General features: G+C 52.2%; 6 protein-coding genes across 6 annotated transcripts; 3 read left to right on the plus strand and 3 right to left on the minus strand.

Annotated features, from left to right (window-relative positions):
* The first annotated feature begins 377 nt into the window (after positions 1-377).
* Positions 378-1,142, plus strand: PV05_06316 (uncharacterized protein). Its single transcript, XM_013459038.1, has 3 exons — positions 378-508; positions 562-693; positions 765-1,142. Exons 1-3 carry the CDS (start codon positions 446-448, stop codon positions 1,002-1,004), a joined length of 435 nt encoding a protein of 144 aa, XP_013314492.1. The 5' UTR covers positions 378-445; the 3' UTR covers positions 1,005-1,142.
* Positions 1,143-1,583: 441 nt separating this feature from the next.
* PV05_06317 (uncharacterized protein) lies at positions 1,584-3,501 on the minus strand. The gene is made up of 2 exons (XM_013459039.1): positions 2,167-3,501; positions 1,584-2,116 (listed from the first exon to the last, which is right to left on the minus strand). Exons 1-2 carry the CDS (start codon positions 3,331-3,333, stop codon positions 1,991-1,993), a joined length of 1,293 nt encoding a protein of 430 aa, XP_013314493.1. The 5' UTR covers positions 3,334-3,501; the 3' UTR covers positions 1,584-1,990.
* Positions 3,502-4,213: 712 nt separating this feature from the next.
* On the minus strand, positions 4,214-6,538 carry PV05_06318 (uncharacterized protein). The gene is made up of 6 exons (XM_013459040.1): positions 6,372-6,538; positions 6,095-6,312; positions 5,794-5,907; positions 5,383-5,743; positions 5,092-5,326; positions 4,214-5,024 (listed from the first exon to the last, which is right to left on the minus strand). Exons 1-6 carry the CDS (start codon positions 6,497-6,499, stop codon positions 4,380-4,382), a joined length of 1,701 nt encoding a protein of 566 aa, XP_013314494.1. The 5' UTR covers positions 6,500-6,538; the 3' UTR covers positions 4,214-4,379.
* A 603-nt stretch (positions 6,539-7,141) lies between these two features.
* On the minus strand, positions 7,142-10,498 carry PV05_06319 (calcium/proton exchanger). The gene is made up of 2 exons (XM_013459041.1): positions 9,235-10,498; positions 7,142-9,186 (listed from the first exon to the last, which is right to left on the minus strand). Exons 1-2 carry the CDS (start codon positions 10,036-10,038, stop codon positions 7,618-7,620), a joined length of 2,373 nt encoding a protein of 790 aa, XP_013314495.1. The 5' UTR covers positions 10,039-10,498; the 3' UTR covers positions 7,142-7,617.
* Positions 10,499-11,160: 662 nt separating this feature from the next.
* On the plus strand, positions 11,161-12,240 carry PV05_06320 (uncharacterized protein; the record flags this gene model as incomplete). The annotated part of the gene is made up of 1 exon (XM_013459042.1): positions 11,161-12,240. The coding sequence occupies one exon, from the start codon at positions 11,161-11,163 to the stop codon at positions 12,238-12,240; it is 1,080 nt and encodes a 359-aa protein (XP_013314496.1).
* A 398-nt stretch (positions 12,241-12,638) lies between these two features.
* Positions 12,639-18,114, plus strand: PV05_06321 (uncharacterized protein). Its single transcript, XM_013459043.1, has one exon. The coding sequence runs from the start codon at positions 13,253-13,255 to the stop codon at positions 17,507-17,509; it is 4,257 nt and encodes a 1,418-aa protein (XP_013314497.1). The 5' UTR covers positions 12,639-13,252; the 3' UTR covers positions 17,510-18,114.
* Positions 18,115-18,153: the final 39 nt, after the last annotated feature.

The raw sequence follows: 18,153 nt of genomic DNA on the forward strand, positions 1-18,153 counted from the left end.
AATCACCCGTAGGATTGTCGTAGGACCGCAACGTACTGTCAACTGATGGCGATATAGGTACCTGGCATGCACGTAGTTGCGATGCATCACATCATGATAATTGTGGTATCGAGAAGAGGAAGAAGCCCAAAGTTTTGGTGACCAACTCACGGACGCGTCAACGAAATGCAGCGACAGTGGATATTATGATCTACCGTACAGAATGCTGATTAAATGTCCGGTGCAGTTCAAGACCATGATATGTATTGTTCGCTGACAAATCTCCCCAGATTTGCAGCGCATTATGTTCTCCCACTAGTGCAGATACAGTATCGCCTCCTCGCACGCTCTTATCTAGATAAGCGAATAGGACGAGACGAGAGCAATCCAGATATATTGTACGGAGTACGGAGTCCTCGTAGTATAACACTGCTATCTCCACATAAAGTAGCTCCATCGATTCAGAATGGCTCCGAAAATACGTAGCGAGATCGAAATCAGTCGGCCGCCTGCGGAAGTTCGAAGCGTGGTAAGCACAGCCTTTCATGTCATGGTTGAACGGACGCTGGCTCATCCATCTAGTTTTTCGATTTCTCTAGGTACCCAGAATGGCACACAGGATTCAATATAGCCGGACACAAGGGGCCTGAGACGACCAAGGGCGACAAGTTGAGTGTCAATGCAGGAGGCTTCAAGTTCAGCCCGACTGTTCTCGTACGTGTGATCTCCATTCAAAAAAGTGTATTGTGTACGGGAGTAGTGCCTTTTGCTGATAGTCTGTCAAGGCCAACTCGACAGAAGAGTTCCGTTGGATAGGCTCCATACCCTATATTTTTGAGGGAGAACACTACTTCCGCTTTGAAGAGAGCAAGCAAACGCCCGGCGGAACAACATTTATCAATGGCGAAGACTTCGCAGGGTTGTTATCTTTTCTGTATGGACCTACCTGGTCCTCCGGCAAGCAGACCTTGAATATGTTCCAGGCATTCAACGAGAGTCTGAAGAAAAGGGTAGAAGGGGCTTGAAGACCAATTTTTAGTGGGTTGTGGGCAATTGGCTTGTCGTTCTTTATCGCTGCCACGTATTGAAATCTCTGTGTAAACGTCAAGAAGAAGATACTGAAGGAGTACTCCGTACTGTGGTATTTCATCAGGACCGTCTGGATGGCGACACGTGCTCGACGTCAAGGTGTGTAAAACACAGTTGAAGGAAGGTTTGCCGACTGCGCAGAATATCAGGCTTTCGGATTTTGCGCAGTCTTGAGTCAAGCCCGTAGCATAACACAGCAAACCCTTCCAGATCTAAGACCAACGTCGGTATACTCTGCTTGTCGAAAGATTGCTATAACAAGCCAGAATGTTTGCCGGTCGTGAGTATAGCTTCGACTCCTCATCATGGGGTCGACTTAAGCTAACGCGAGCATGTCTGCAGCCTCCGAACACCTCTCCGAGAAGGAGATCCGCCAAGGTGAAGCCAAAGCCGCGGTAGAAGTCCAGATCTTCACTGCCGCATGCATCGCCTTATGGTTCTGTATGTGGACACCCACCCTCCCCGTCCCTTCCTCGGTCGAGCGGACAGGCAGCTGCCGCCGCTGTACACATATGCTCGGAGCCAGAACCAGCGATTGGGACAGTTTGCTAATACTTGTGGCAGCACCTCATGTTGTCGAATGGGCTCGGAAGCTCTTCTAGACGTCCACACCGAAACAACCTCTTCTCCACGAAGCCCGGCATGGAAGCGACTACGCTTGCTCCGAAAAGAAGATGCTGCAGTCTGAGTTGACGAGACAAGAAACACCCATCTCTTGTACACTATGATTTTGTACAATAATAGCAGCATGTCGAGCGGAACACTGCTTTGCCACAATAGAGCATCAAATATTTCTCGATTCGTCGACGATTCCAAATCGCAATGCTGCTATGCAAGATTGTTTTCGTTTGTCTCCTAATGTGACAGACTTGGAACCCTTTCTCGCAGCAAGACGGCTTCCCTTCCAACCAGGCCCTCCAGCTTATCTGCGCCGAGGGACATCATTATCCCGGTCTTTGGATAGCTTCTCCCAATCTTCAAAGCCTTGTTGTACAAGGTCCAATTCCTTTTGCAAGTGTCGTAGTTGTATGTCGTGTGCTTCCAGCATCTAAACATGTTAGCTTACAACTCGTCGTAAAAGTTCAATATCGGGCTTACCCTCTTTGCAGCTCTGACCGTTTCCTCATCGAGAATCCCATCTTCGTCCTTGGCGGCCGGCGCGAGCTTCTCCATCTCCATCTTCAGTCTCTTCGCTCGTTCTCTGATACCCAACATTCGCGCCCAGACCTCCTGCTCTCGGGCGTTTAAGCTTGGGTCGAACACTTCCCGCTGCAGGCTCTCAAGCTTGGCCTTCAGTTCTTCCTCGGCATTGTCCATGACATAGCCGCGATTCCGCAAGATTTGTACCTTCACAGCCAATGCTAGCGTCCTTCGGGCCGTCGCCAACTGCCGCCTCTTGCTTTCTTCAAGTCTCGTGGCCACGTTTTGCCGGTGTTTGTCAAGCTGCACATCGAGGGAGGTGTTGATCTCCTGAAGCATCATATTGCATCTTTGTATAGCCTCCATCTGTATTTGGGCCTTTCGACCTAGCTGGAAGAATCCTTGTATGAGAAGAGGCACCCAATCCGACCCCGGACGTTTGGAAACAGCTTCTTCCCACTTATCCTCATCTTCTCCAGGCCCTGGTCTGTATTTCAAAGCTTCCGTTTCGTTCTCGACGTGCTGGTACAGGTATGCCCGCAGAGGAGACGAGAGACTTGTTGGGTCCCATTTGTTTTTGACAATGTTCATCTGTGCCGGTACCGACCTGAAGACGTTCAGACCCCGGCCTTCCTCCCATAGTGATTGTGATGGGGGTTGGCCTTGGTGCGACGAGCCAAACCGTAGGGTCTGATCAAGAGGACGCTGTGGAGGCTGTTGTGCCTGTTGCTGCGCCTGCGTCGAGGTCCCAAACAGTCCTCCCGTCTGCTGTTGTGGCTGGGTCGAAGTCCCAAATAAGCCTCCGCTCTGTATCTGCGGCTTTGATGCGCCGAAAAGACCTCCTCCTTGTTGTTGTTGTTGAGGCTGTGCCGTCCCGAAAAGGCTTCCGGTCTGTTGCGCCTGTGTGGAGGTCCCAAACAATCCGCCGCTCTGCGTGGGTTGCAATTGGGAGGTACCAAAACTGAAACCTGGAGCATTGCTTTGCTGCGGCTGTGTCTGTGTCTGCGATTGTCCAAATAGTGAAGACTGCGTAGTCGATTGACCGGAGGAAGGGTTATTGAAGCTGAACAGGGGAGGTTTCGCCTGCTGTGACTGATTCGCAGTCGAAGAACCAAAGAGGCTCATTTTCAGACTTAGCAAGAGGCGCTGGTCGGAAGGGGAATATGAGAGATACGGTGTCGGTGGTTCTTTTCAACGGTCCATGTCGCAATAACAGATGACAAGCAAGCGAGTGACAATACCTCAGCCGAAGACCTCGAGCATGTAGGCAGTTTATGACAGTGCAATTCACTGAGATAAACACGCGAAAGTAGCGACGCGAAATATGGAAAGCGGAGAAGCGTCCCGGGCTGCAAATCCGTCATCACGTGATAGAGGCTTGGCAGGATCGAGAATCAAGAAACCGTCAACACCTCTACAGCATCCATCTACGCACTGGAATGCTGAAATGCGAAACAGCAAAACATGTCCTTGGACTTCATGCTCCAGGCGCGAGGCATATCTATGTCGCCACAAGAAGCTTTCCGCAACAAGGGTGTTTGAATTGGCGAGGCGGGCAATGCCAAACAAGCGTGGAACATGCGGAGCGACGGCCCGCGTGGATGAGAAGGACCAGGAGGTTGAGCAGCTCACGCCTCGAGTACGCCGATGCTGGTGATGAGCCGAATTTGAGCCAGCTCCCCTGATACCTGACACCTGAGCAAAGCCGCAAGGCCATGGTCACAAACGAGTGCCAACGCAAGGTATTTTGTCGGCGCTGAATGCCACTGAACCTCTCATCAGGAAGGGTTATGCAGCAGACTGTGCAATTTCAATCACGCACGAATCAGTTTGTTCTTTCCCGTGAGTACAGTCGGACGAATGGAAGGAGAATTGATGAGGAGTCAGAATCCTCTGCCGCTACAAGAATATATTGCCCTTATATGCTATGCTCGGGGGAAAGCAGGCTTGCAGCAAGTCGTCGAGGCAGCAGCTGGATTCGATGAAGGAGGATTCTTTCATCTCTCTCCCATCCATATACAGAAAAGACCGGTACCCAAAGCGCGGGAGATTCTGTTTATAGCGGAAGCTCCCGAACGAGATCATGTCTGCTTTTGTTCCGACTAGCCTTCAGTGAACGGCTGTCAACATATGGCGACCTGCAAATCGATAAATATTCAACAGTCCGCTTGCTAGGTCAGCTTTGGAATACCACTGCTGGTACTCTCGCTCCTCCCGCCCAGTACAGCCTTACCACCCTCTTCCTCCACCTTGACACCTTCCTCCCGCAGCGCAGCCGCCTGCACATCAGTAAGTTGATCCAGGTCAATGGTGATCTGCGGTCCCCGGAACCACTTGCGCGCATCGATGGCATAGTACAACAACGCACCACCCCAGACCGCCGAGTTGATGACGCAGGTATAGTTCATGCTCTCCGAGTCCGGATTCGGGCCACCCACAGGAAACATGGCCAGCAGTGTGCCAAAGATCAGGAACAAGACAGCCAGCCATGCGATGGGCGTGGACATCTTGCCCGTATAGATTGGACCGGGACTGAATTTGCTCTGTCCCCAAACGACGCGACAGAAGATGGGCGTACCCCAGGCTAAATTGTTCCCGGCGACGGCAAGAGAGAATAGTGCCGCGGCGGCGGCGGGAGCGATCAGGCACAGCAAGCCGAGAATGGCGGCCAGCATCGCGCAACCGATAGTCGTGCGGACAGGAATGTAGCCGAACGTCTTGGAGATGGGCCGGAAGAATTTCGAAAAGGGCAGTGCTCCATCTCGAGAGAAGGCCCAGGATTGTCGGGATGCAGCGACCAAAATTGAGATACCCATCTACCAGGAAAGCCTTTTGTCAGCGAGGCCCGCGAATCAAACCATGACTTGAGACTTGGCGACTTACCAGAAACTGCACAATCATCAACAGAGACATAAATCCCAGCGCGCCGTTCTTGCCCAGCGCGTCAAAATATATCTGCGCCATAGGCTGGCCGAATGGGGATCCGAGGATGTGCTCGAGATCTTGAGACATGCATGCGGCAATCACGATGCAGCAGATCCAGCCGAAGATCCAACATGAGCCAATCGAGAACAGAATTCCGAGGGGTACAGCCTTGACGGCATTGGCGGCTTCCTCGCTGCAGGGCTGTCAGAATCTCTTCTGATTGAGGACTGGTCCTCTGGTCAAGCTTACCTGATATGTACCGCAGAATCAAATCCACCAATGGTCCAGATCGGACTGAGCCACGACAGAATGAACGCCCATCCCGATGGCCAGGTTGTGAGATTCTCGACATGTGTGAAGATATACGAGGCGCTGTTCCGCGAACTCCCGGCTCCGATAGGCAAGGCGATGATGGTCGCAAAGATCAGAACGAAATTCATCACCACGAATACCGACTGCAACTTGCCCATCCACTTGGCCATGGTCGATGCAATCGCGCCGTGAGAGACGACAGTTGCCAGGAACACGCCGTAGATCTGGCCGTTCGTAGGGGCCCAATTTCCATCTCGAGCGATCACGATGACTGAGAGAAATTGCAGGGCAAAACCGTCTGTGGCTGGTAAGTATCTCCAACTTGTGTGAGGATCATGAGGGGCGTACAATCAATGGAGCAAAGGCCGCCGACGAGTCCTAAGGTATTGCTGTACCCAACAAGGAAACTGAGCATGTTCCTCCATTTTGGTGAGGCGTAATAATGTGTCCAATAGTACAGGCCTGAGTCTTGTCAGCTTCGGTAAATGCCAATATACACCCGTCGCGGCCGCAGACAATAGTTGGCGCATTATCGTCAGAAGGAGAAACAGTACAAGCAGTCCAAAAGTTGAGTGACCGCCTCCACGCATGTCCGGCTTCAGTAGACCCACGTGTCACTCGAACAGAAGATGAAAGACAACACACTAACCTCCACTTGTGGGCATGCTAGATCCTAGGTCTGCCATAGCCAGGCCAACGACGAAGATGAACATGGACGCAAGGAACCATCCCCAAACTAGACCGACGGGGCCTGCTGGAATCGAGAAGGACAGAGTACTGGCAATCGAAGGCAGTAGACCCATGATCGCAAAAGCAATTCCGAACACCTCGACCATACTAAAGTTGCGGCGAAGCTCTTGCTTGTACCTGCAGCAAAATGTATTAGTCCCAACTATGAATCTGTCGTTTGTGCCATGTGTACACACCCCATCTTAGCTAGAACTGCAGCATCCTCCTCACTTGCAAGAGTCGGATCGACGAGCAAGGAACCCCGGCGCTCGGACGGAGGAGCTTCAGGGTCAGCGCCATTGAGCTTCGAATCCATCGCAACCATCTCTGATGTGTCACAGCTGGGTAGTTGACGCTGAGATAGCTTGGAAAGGGCGCCAAACAAGACTTATACTATATCGAATCGAATAGCAAAGAAGAGAGGTCAGGAAAACCTCGGCAGGGTAAGATGTGCTTCAAATAGAGGAGAAGACAATGACCCCATGGCCATGTTAGAAGCGGGCATCTTTCCACTAATTGAGTTTGGTAAAGTGCGATATCGACCACCAAGGGTGTGTACTCCGTGACGATTTCGTGATCGCAGGTGGTTGGGTGAAGGCCACGAAGATCCTACCAGTCAGTGGCGTGAACGATAACAAGAACGACGGTGCAATGATAAGCATTTACAAGCACAGATCCCTGATAGTTTAACGACGAGACTTGACCCAAAGGGTACGTCCCCGATGGTTGTGCTTACCATTCTGCGTTCAGTGGACAGTGGACACGGACATGGATGAAAGGAAAAACGACAGGCCGATCATCACCGCAGAGTGCGGAATGGAGGAGACGTGAGAGGAGAAGGAGGAAGGCTGGACGCCATCAACGCTAACAAGCACGCGATATGAGGCGTCCTCGTATTTGACTGGCCTTTGAAACCGAGGAAACCCTCGGTCCTGCTTGGACTTGCTGCATAGGGGAAAGAAATGCATGAATCTCAACGTCCATCAATGGACTTGTCCGTCAATCTTTCGAGTAATCTACCTGAACGATAACAAGAATACACGACCATGATTGACTCGAGCATCGAGTACGCTTCAATCGTATTGTGATTGAATTAGTCAACCGTGCCCATCAAGCGGTCTTCAGCAGCTGCCCCTTTGTAGGAAGCAGAGCGAACCGCGACGGTGTAACGAATGTGAATATATAAACAGCAACACGCCATGCACCAACCTCCGAGAGTAATGAATGATATCGAATGGAGCAGCTCACAACACGGCTGCCGAACCACACGATAGTATTGATATGATCGCAACAAACGGGTAAACGAGCTCATGACTTTTGAGCCGGCAGTCTTCCTGACATCTCCATGTCCCTGTCTTCCCTCCGAAAGACCCGACGACCCAGTGACAACAGCTCCTTGATCGACAAACCAAAATCCAACACAGCCATCATGCAGACCGCGCCTTAGCAAATTCGATTAGTTCCCTCAAGTGGTCCACTGGCCGAACTCAGGTCGCAGGTGGGATAGAAAAATGCAGCCACTGCAATGATCACATAAGCTGCGATCAACAATGCGCCTTCGAGATAGTTGCTGCGCCCGTCAATCATCAGGAAGCTGACGATGAAGGCACTGGCAAACAAGCTGACTGTCTCGAAAAGACTGAAATACAGACTCATATCTGTCTTGATGATCCAGCCGAGGATGACCATGAGTGGAGTGACGAACAAAGCAATCTGAATACTGCTACCCAGCGCAATATTGATGGCAAGATCCATCTTGTTCTTGGCCGCAACGGTCACGGCTGTGACATGTTCAGCGGCATTGCCGACGATGGGAAGAATAATAAGACCGACAAATGCCTGACTGACACCACTGTTCGAAACGAGGTAATCAATGCTTCCGACCAGGAACTCGGCGCAGAGGGCAACAAGGGCTGTGCTAGACAAGAGGAGGATGATGGCCGAAGTACGCGAGAGATGCTCTTTAGTTTCCACAACCTCTTCAGTCGCTGCCTCGGCTCCTGGTTCAGAAGTTGCAGTGATCACCGGAAGGGTTGGACTGTTCAAAGTTGATAACCGAGGATTATTTGAGATGGTGGGATGGATCATGTCTGGCATTGAGGAGGTCCGACGCAGGCCCCGGGAGCTGGATCTTGGCTGTGAAAGAGGTCGAATCGGAATTGCCAATGATCTTCCGAGCGCTTCATGATGAGGGAATACTGTTGAGCTGAATGCTGGCTTGACTGCCTCTCCAATATTGCGGATATTGAAAGGTTTGCGAGCTGTGCCGTCGGCCGGGACCTCTTGGACCTCGTTTGCGAAACCAACTTGGGGCAACAGCGTGTTCAATGTGGAGAGGGAACTTGCCGTCTGTGTTTCGATCGCAGGCGCCTTCTCCTGGTCTTGCATTTTCTCCTTTTTCCAGCGTTTGGACTTTTTGGACTTTTTGCTATGCTTTTTGGGTTTCTCAGACAAGTGGTCCGCGTGGGCCGCAATCTCAAAATCCCGTGTGTATACAGCCCGGGTTCGAGAACGTCGTCTACCGGTCCTGCCCTCGCCATCAACATCGGCCTCGTCGCCACTAAAGACAGGCTCCAGGTCTTGAGTTGCAAGGGAGGTGGTCTGATTCACCGAACCGCCAGGCCCAGTCAGGACAGACGGACTTCGGGTAAGTGCCGGGAGTGATGAGTTGTCCTTGGTGCTTGAGGTTGACTTGCGTCTCTTACGACGAAGAGCGCGTCGGAAGCGTTTCGCAGTGGTATGTGAACCAGAGCTAGAGTCTGTGTCGGAACTGCTCGAGCTGGAGCTATCACTCGAGCTCGACGAGTTCAAAATGTCGGCAAGAACACCAGGATGAGACTCTTCATCGATCAGATGTTGAGGTGTGCTTTGATACATGAAAGCATGCGACTTGAGCTGAAATAGCAGATAGATGAGGTAGACCAATAAAAGGACTACGCTAGTACCTCTCGACACTTTCAACACGACGTGGTCCGCTCGGTTGGTGTCTGAGAAGGATGCATGGAAGGCTGTCTATCACATTGTCAGCCATGGTTCGACGATCGATGGTGGTGGACTTACTGGTAGCAAAAGACTGATGACACTCAAGCAGAGAAGACAGGCGCTCATTTGAGACACGGTTGCATTATACAACTGTTCTCGAAAGCGAAGACCGCCGGCGACAAAGCACATGCCCAGGATCAACAGTAGATTGGACAAGATTGAACCGAGGGCAGCGGCTTGAACTACGCGGACTTCGTTTGCGGCGAGTGCGATGATGAAGATGATCAGCTCGACAGCGTTGCCAAAGGTCACATTCAACAAAGCACCGATTGTGTCTCCCAACTTGATCGCCACACTTTCCGTGGCATATGCGAGCAGCGATGCCAGGGGAATGATGGCAACCGCATTGATGGCAAACACGACGGTAGGGCTTACCAAGTCGGTATGAGCCCAATCAACGAGAATTCCCAAAATGATTCCCACAGGCACGAAGATAAGGAGCCAGTTGATCCAACTGGAGTAGAGGATGCGCTTGACATCTCGGAGGAAACGGTTGACCAAGGGCGCCTTGACCTTGGTAGCAGGAGTTCCTATGGGGGAAGATTGCGCTCCATCTCCTTTCTTGTCCACAGACGATGGCTGTTGTTGCTCTTTATCCGCTCCATCTCTACGTGACTGGGGGGTTGCAGGACGAGCTGCAGAGGGTCCGTGGCTAGCATGATTCGAGGTGGTATCGGTGTCGTCGGATCGGGGTCGAGATGATTCGACAAGATCTTCGTGGCGGGATCGGAGAGGGTTGAGGGACGACGCTGCTGGAAACGTGGTCTTAGCCCATGAGTGTAGACGATTTGACAGCGGAGGCTCGTCGGCTGAGTCGACCATCGGCGTATGAATGGGCGTAGAGGGGAATTGTGAATGAATGTGTTGTACAGACTTGCTTTCAAAGCAGGTCGCAGCAGGAGCGGAGATGTGAATGTACGAGAACAGAGGTAGAGCGGAGGAGTTCTAATAAGCCCTAGAAGAGAGTCGCTGGAAGCCGAGCACCCGCTAAGGGCGAGAGTCTTGGGGATCTCTTAGCCACAGGCCACCTGGGCTTTGGGGGACGGGGTGGAACGAATGGAGGCTGTGTGATTTGGTGAAGATAGCGGCATAGGCGCGTCAAGCCTGGTTGCGCCTGCGGATGAGGTGTGCCGAGTCCCTTGGCGGAATGTACGTTGACGATGAAGCGATAGCCGGATGGCGGATACTTGTTGAAAGAGGATTCTGTAGCACACCGATCAGTTTTTGAAGTGATTATTGTGCGGATTGATTGCTTGATTGTTTCCGATTGATTGCAATTGTTGAGAAAGAGTGAGACGTAGATTGATTTTGATGGTTCCAAGGACGCACATGATAAAGCAGCGCTTGAGGCAGGCGTGGCATGGCGTGGGGAGGCAAGAAGTTAGCGAGTCATGATGTGAGGGTCCAAGCACCCAATCTTGGAAACTGCGGCGGCACACTATGCCTAACTGAGCCGGCTTATCTGATATTGCACCCTGTGTGCGCATTACCCCGCTCATAAGCTTGTTGATCTGCCTCTTTCCCCAGCCTATCGCATCAAAGCCGTCCTGGTACTCGTAACAGGTTCAACTTCCACGAACTTCTCAGGCTAGCCTGATAATCTTCTTCCTTGCTGTAGAAGGCTGGGTGAAGGACGACAGGACATTGAGAGATGGGCAGGATGACGACTCCATCGCCCTCCTGGCAAGGTAGTTCAATTCACGACCATCAATACTAGGCAACTTGGGAGGGCAAGAATTTCCTATGACGAGATGTACAGGAAGGGGACATCATGTGGAGTACACTCATGCATCCAAAGTCTCTACATAACATCATGATCCATTTCTCTGTGAAACTCTCCTTCTAGAGCCAAGCCCAGCCGCAGGTATGCTCTATTGCAGAATGGCATGCTACTGATGACGAGAACCCTGCTGTCACCATTTACTTTGTTTGTCCATTCTCGCCATGGTTTCTCATATGGACGACGAAGCAGCATGTCAGCTTCAAGCCGATTTGCGGGCCTCGCTAAGGCGTGCACATCGTTCAAAGAGACCTATCTTGACCCATCTAAATGCCGACACTTCCTGGCTCATATCCCTCCCATGTCCCGAGCATGCTATTCCGCTGGCAGGACGATCACGGTATAACATCCTCATAGACCCTTGGTTGAAGGGCAGTCAGGAAGACGTGGCTGGGTGGTTTTCGAAGCAATGGCATTCGGTCGAGAGCAGCGTCCCAACCATTGCCGAACTCGAGGATGCCTTACGAGAAGCCGAACGTTTAGACCGAGATGAGAATGACGTGGTCTCCGACTTCGATACGGACTCTTCGGCGCCAAGGGAAGGGTCTTGCGTTGATGCTGTGGTCGTCTCTCACGAGTTCACCGACCATTGTCATCAAGCTACGCTGCTAGAGCTCGACGGCCAAGTTCCAGTGTTCGCGACCAAGAAAGCAGCCCAACTGATACAATCTTGGAAACATTTTGACCAGGTGATTGAGATTGGGACATTTTCCACCAGCACGGACTGGCGGACAACCAGTCTTGCTCCTATGCCTGGCTGGATCGGAATTAGTAGACTGGTCACCGGTTTCGACATGCTGTACTTCCATTCTGCGGTCGTGATATGCGTACAAATGTCAGAGACGTCTGACCACGCTGAAGCAGTCATATATACTCCCCATGGAGTGCAAGCATCAACAGTATCTGTTCTGACGGAAGCGACCCCTAGACTGGAAGCCCTGGCTTTCCTCCATGGTCTGCATGATATTTCTATCGGTTGGACAAGTCAACTTAATCTTGGCGTGGTCAACGCTCTCAAAGCCCAGAAAATACTGGGGGCAAAATACTGGGTTGGCACGCATGACGAAGAGAAGCCGAGTTCGGGGGTGATTGCGCCATTGTTGAAGAGGAAGATCCTGAGCGTATCAGAAGCTCTTGCAAGCCTTTCAGGGACACATACGAGCACTACACAATCGATGATGGAATCAGCTGAAGATCTGGGCTGCGTTGAGTTGAGGAATGGAGAAAGTCTTTTACTAGAGTAATTGTCGTGGATGGAAGAGATGGGAAAGGGAAAAAGTGCCATGTTTCTGAAGAAGTTTAGCGGCGTCCGGAAATCCATTCTCTAAGTTTGATCGAGCGTCTGTCGTAATCGACGTGAAATTTCAGGGTTGGCTCTTGTTTAGCCCCATCACGCCCGAATCTCGATGGGGGTGATGGGGGCATGATGGGGGCAGTCTACTGTGATATCAGTGCGGAAGCGAGGCGTGGCAGCATCACCGTTGATCTTATAGGCCACTCATGACCACTCGGGGCCACTCAGGACCACTGTAGGGCTCTAGAACTTGCCTGTGGACCGGCTTCAATTTAGGCGTCGTCCGGTGTGTTGCTCAAGCAGCCTGCGCTCAGTCCCCCTCGCATTATTGTAGCATCCTCGCATCGTACCCGAGCACTCGCACATCCCCCGCTTGACTTGATTCCTCGCCCGGTCGGTCTCCTGAGAACAACCACGAGGCCAACAAGGACGAGGATATCTCATCCGTACTTGGACATTGGTCTTTATCATGCTAGGAGGACCTCTTTCGTGCTGGGGAATTGAGCTTGGAATTCCTGCTTGACATCGACACTGATCACGCCCTGATCTTCCGTGCCAGCCATTGCTTTCACCACCATCAACGAATTCCTCTTGGTGTCCAATTACAGTACCACTCCTTAACACTTGGGTTTTTCAATTGTGGGCAGGACAGAACTTTACCCAGCTGCTCAGCGTCCCAGCTTTGCTGCGGCTCTGCCTTAGACCACTTCCAACGACTCCAGGCTCAAACCTTACCCTCCCACTCTCGAAAATCCCCTACCCACACTACCCACGCTCGTTGTTGCTCCTCTACCCCATAGCACAATACATCAACTAAGTATTTCGACTATCCGCCAAAGGAACATTTCCTAGGTGCTATTCCACCTCCGTCCCTGCGCGCCGCCGTTGCCTTCGGTCACTTTCTCCGAACTGCAACTTCCACCCTTGCCACTGAGCCGTTCAGTGAAGAATGCCAGGGCTGCATGCCGGCGGACAGAAACCCAGACCCAGCAGGTCCCTTCCCTCTAACGCCCTCAACCGCAGAAAGTGGACTTACGCATTCCCTCAAGCGACGCTCTCAAGAGTCCCGAACTACCTCGCCTTCCATTGACGTTCCTGCCCGGAAATTGATCAAAAGATCTTCCTCGCTTGCCGCCCCAGCTTCCAGACGTAATGACTTAACACATCGACGTCGTGGTGGGCAAGATGAGGAAGGCCAAGAGGAGGACTTGACAAAGACTTCATTCCCTGCTCCCAGGCGATCACTGACCGGCGGCCATTCGAACTCGCTACTTGAGGCGACTGCAACAATCCTAAGCCAAGAGGGCAACATGACGCCCACTAGGACGCCCGGCACTGGGCGAGATTACGCTGGAAGCGCAATACCTATCAGGTCATCGCCGCATACCGGTCCTGCAACGACCGAACAGAAGAGCGGAACAAGATCTCATGCCCCTCCAGACCCAAGGCCGCCAACCGGGCACCAGCTGCTACATTCGGTCGCTCTGGTCGAGTATTTACAGCTGGACGAGCGCCCTACAATCGTGGTGGACATAGGTGACGATGCCAATCTGTCCAACGGGCTTCAGATCCTGTTCGCCAATGCTGCTCTAAAGTCTCGGTCCTCGCTTTTCGACCACGTTCAGGGACGTTCCGAGGATCCCACTCTCTTGCTTGATCTAGGAACATCATTCAATGATTTCAGATCGTGGGTTCTGGCCCCAGCAACAGAAGTCCTTGTTGTAACAAAATTTCCCTTCGCGGGCTTGTTGTGGCAGAGCTCTCTGATTCGAAGACGGCTGAAGGTGGTACAAGGACAGCCACATCCCTTCTCGCCTCCTGCGCTCGGTGACAATCCTGGCCGGCCTCAGATGCAACAATACAAGGGGTTGGGTTCTACGTCTTCGTCCGCAACCGGCCGCGGAGATGCCACCTCGTCAAGCTATTTCGACATCTCTCCGCGGCCAAGCTCGCACATACCCAGAACAATGGAGAGCTTAGTGTCGAACATGTCGAACCCTTCACCACGCACACCAGATGATGCTTCTCCCCTTTTTACTGGAGATATGAAAGATGCTGACCCACTGTCTGAACCGCCCTCGACCGGTAGGGATGGAGTGACAATGTCTTCAATTGCTCCCACTGCAACAGGCACCGGGATTGCTCCCATTACAGCAGGTACCGGCTTGGTGGTCCCAGTGGAGGAAAGAAGCTGTTTTGACTGGACACGTTTGCCCATATCGCCATCGCTTCCTGCACATGTACAATTCGCTCGCGGAGTCGACTGGGCGAATACCAGCCTTGGTCCCATCGAAGCCTGGTCTGCAGATCTTCGGGCGATGTGTAATCTAATTATGGCAAGTCCTCACCCTTCGGCGATGTATTGGGGAAGGGACCACGTCGCCATCTACAATGAAGCATACGTTTTGCTCGCTGGGCAAAAGCATCCCAAGCTGATGGGTATGCGCTATCGAGATGCATGGGCCGAGATTTGGGACGCGCTCGAGGATGTCTTTGACAGTGCCTTCAGCAATGCCCAAGCTACCATGAAAGACGATGACTGTTTGTTCATGATGCGTAACGGCTTTTTGGAGGAAACGTACTTCTCCTGGTCAATTATTCCACTGATCGGCGACGACGGAAGCGTGGTTGGATTGTACAATCCTGCTTTTGAGAAGACTCGCCGCAAAATTGCAGAACGGCGTATGCTTACTCTCCGTGAAATAGGCGAGCGTACGGCCACGGCGAGGGAGGTCTCGCACTTCTGGGGTTTGCTGCTTGAGGGTCTGGAATACAACGAATACGATGCGCCCATGGTCATGATATATTCTCTCAACGAGGATTTATCAGACAACGAGGCATCATCGTCAGCTTCTAGTGGCGGCGCGTCAAACAAGGTGTGCTACTTGGAAGGCACTTTGGGAATCCCTTCAGGGCATAAAGCCGCACCTCCCGTCATTGATATGAAGACAGGAACAGGAGGATTCGCAGCGTCCTTTCGACAAGCGTTGACAAATGATAGACCTATCGTGCTTCGTGTGGATGATGGCACTCTCGAAGCGGATATGTTGGAAGGCATCGAATGGCGAGGATTTGGGGACCCTTCACGGATCGTTGTCATTGCGCCTATTCGGCCCACTACTGGTGAATCGACTTTAGGGTTTCTGGTCATGGCTACGAATCCGAGGAGACCATATGACGAAGATTACGATCTCTTTGTTCAACTCCTTGGTCGACAATTGGCGACTTCAATCGCATCGGTGGTCTTGTTCGAAGAAGAGATCAAAAAGCGTGAACGAGCGGCTCAACTGGCGGCCCAAGATCGAATAGAATTGAACAACCAATTGGTCGCGAGGACACAGCAAGCCGTGGAAGCTGAGAACAAATTCACCAGGATGGCAGAGCTGGCACCCGTGGGAATGTTTGTTGGTGATGCCGATGGCCAGATCAACTTTGTCAATGACGCGTGGTATAGCATCACTTCCCACCCGCGCGATGTCGTGGTCGATCGCGAGTGGATCAAGTATGTTGTTGATGAGGACCAGGTCAAGGTGCGCGAGATGTGGAAGACCATGGTGGACAAGAGATGCGCAGTCTCGATGGAATTCCGTTTCAAGACACCTTGGCGAGACAAGGTTGGTAACACCGGGTCCACCTGGGTTCTGACAAGTGCATCGCCAGAGCGAGATGGGGACGGACGAGTAGAACGAGTCTTCGGATCAATGACCGACATCAGTGCACAAAAATTTGCAGAGAACCTCCAGACTCGTAGGATGGAGGAGGCCGTGGAACTCAAACGTCAGCAAGAGCGATATATTGACACGACATCACATGAAATGCGCAACCCTCTGTCCGCAATCCTCCAGTGCGCCGACTCCATCGCCGCTTCCTTGACCGAACTGAGTGAAGCAAATCAGCTGACCGGACCTCAAAAGGAAATCCTCGAACTGACCATTGACTCCGCTCAAACGATCACTCTTTGCGCTCAGCATCAAAAGAGGATTGTGGATGATGTGCTGACGCTATCTAAGCTCGATTCTGCTATGATGGCGGTGTCGCCCGCAGACACACAGCCTATCAGTGTAATGCACAAGGTCCTCAAGATGTTCGACGCAGAATTGAAGACAAACGACATCAAGCTGGATATCCAGATCGATTCCTCCTACGCCGATCTGCGAGTGGATTGGGTACGGGTCGATCCTCATCGACTGTCCCAGGTTCTGATTAACCTCATGACCAATGCTATCAAGTTCACGGCTACACAGGAAAATCGCGTGGTACGCATGCACGTAGCAGCGTCCAAGGCAAGACCATCGCAAGAGGATAAGTGGAGGCTGACTTACATTCCATCCCGCACCTCACAAGACAAAGACGTTACAGCAGGCGGAGAATGGGGTCTGGGTGAGCCTATTTTCATCCACTTCGCCGTGCAGGACACCGGAAGAGGCCTGGATGACTTGGAGAAGAAGCAACTGTTCCAACGATTTTCGCAAGCCAGCCCTCGCACTCACGTCACATATGGCGGGTCTGGTCTGGGTCTCTTCATCTCAAGAGAACTGGTTGAGCTGCAGGGCGGCGAAATTGGTGTGGCTTCGGAGAGTGGGAAAGGAAGTATATTTGCTTTTTATGTCAAAGCACGCAGGTGTCAACGCCCTGACGGTACATCGGAGGATGATCAGGCTGGGTCTCGGAAAGGCTCGAAATCGACCCTGTTGACGAGCTTGAGCACCCAGAATTTCTCGCCCACACAGACTGCTCGATCTACTCCCAAGCCCGCCTCGCCAGCCAGACCTGTCCTCTCAAACGATTTGCACGTCCTTGTCGTCGAAGACAACCTCATCAACCAGAAGGTTTTGGCCACACAGCTGCGCAAGATTGGTTGTGTCGTCTATGTCGCCAATCATGGAGGCGAAGCCATCGACCAAATCAGGGCATCAAAGTTCGACCGAGACCACGTCGCAGATGGGGTTAACATTGATATCGTCCTGATGGATCTCGAAATGCCCGTCATGGACGGCCAAACATGCGCCAAGAGACTTCGAGAGATGCAGATGTCTGGCGAGCTCGTCGCACATATACCCGTGATAGCGGTGACGGCGAATGCGAGGGCAGAGCAGATCGAGATGACGCTCAGGAGCGGCATTGATGATGTAGTCAGTAAGCCGTTCCGCATCCCTGAGCTCGTGCCAAAGATAAAGGATGTCATTGCAAGGGTCGCGAGGGCTCGGGACGAAGAGTAGCGTCCAACGCTCAACGAGCTAAGCGTCCGCAATTATTCAGGAAGCCGCGCGGGTCAAGACGGCGACGGTCGTCCAAGGAGGACAGCGACCTCTGAGGCTGTTAGTCCGCTTCACGCGCCGCCAGAGGCCAAAAGGTCAATTTCCGATTAACTAGACTGCTGAAGATACCTGAAGCTCCGCACGACTCGCCCACTCGAGGCAGGCAGGTGTCAAAGCACTAGAGTGAAGCTCCGCACCTGGCACTTGGGACCAACGCACGAAAGATGAAGACCGTGGGACCACACCCACGTACATTTCTGGACATACAAACGCCGGATACGAGTCTGCCTTCAATGGGCCGGCGCATCCCAGCATGCAGGTCGAGAGTCTTAGTATCAATGATCTACCCTGGTCTTTTTGCCCGGGGCACAAGGGATCAAAAGGCATTGGAGCATCAGGGCTGGCACAGAAGCCAGTGTTGCACCCAACCCGGCTGCACAACTCATTTTACATCTTATCAAAGAACTTGGACAAGGCCGCATGGGAAGTGTTGACTGCCTTGATTGTGAGCACGAGCGATGAGAAGCGGGACTTGAGATCTTGATAGATAGATAGTAAACGAGAACATATCATTATTCACTATTCATGACTCCTGCTTGACATTA

This window comes from Exophiala xenobiotica, assembly GCF_000835505.1.
Source record: "Exophiala xenobiotica strain CBS 118157 unplaced genomic scaffold supercont1.4, whole genome shotgun sequence".
Taxonomy (NCBI): Eukaryota; Fungi; Ascomycota; class Eurotiomycetes; order Chaetothyriales; family Herpotrichiellaceae; genus Exophiala; species Exophiala xenobiotica.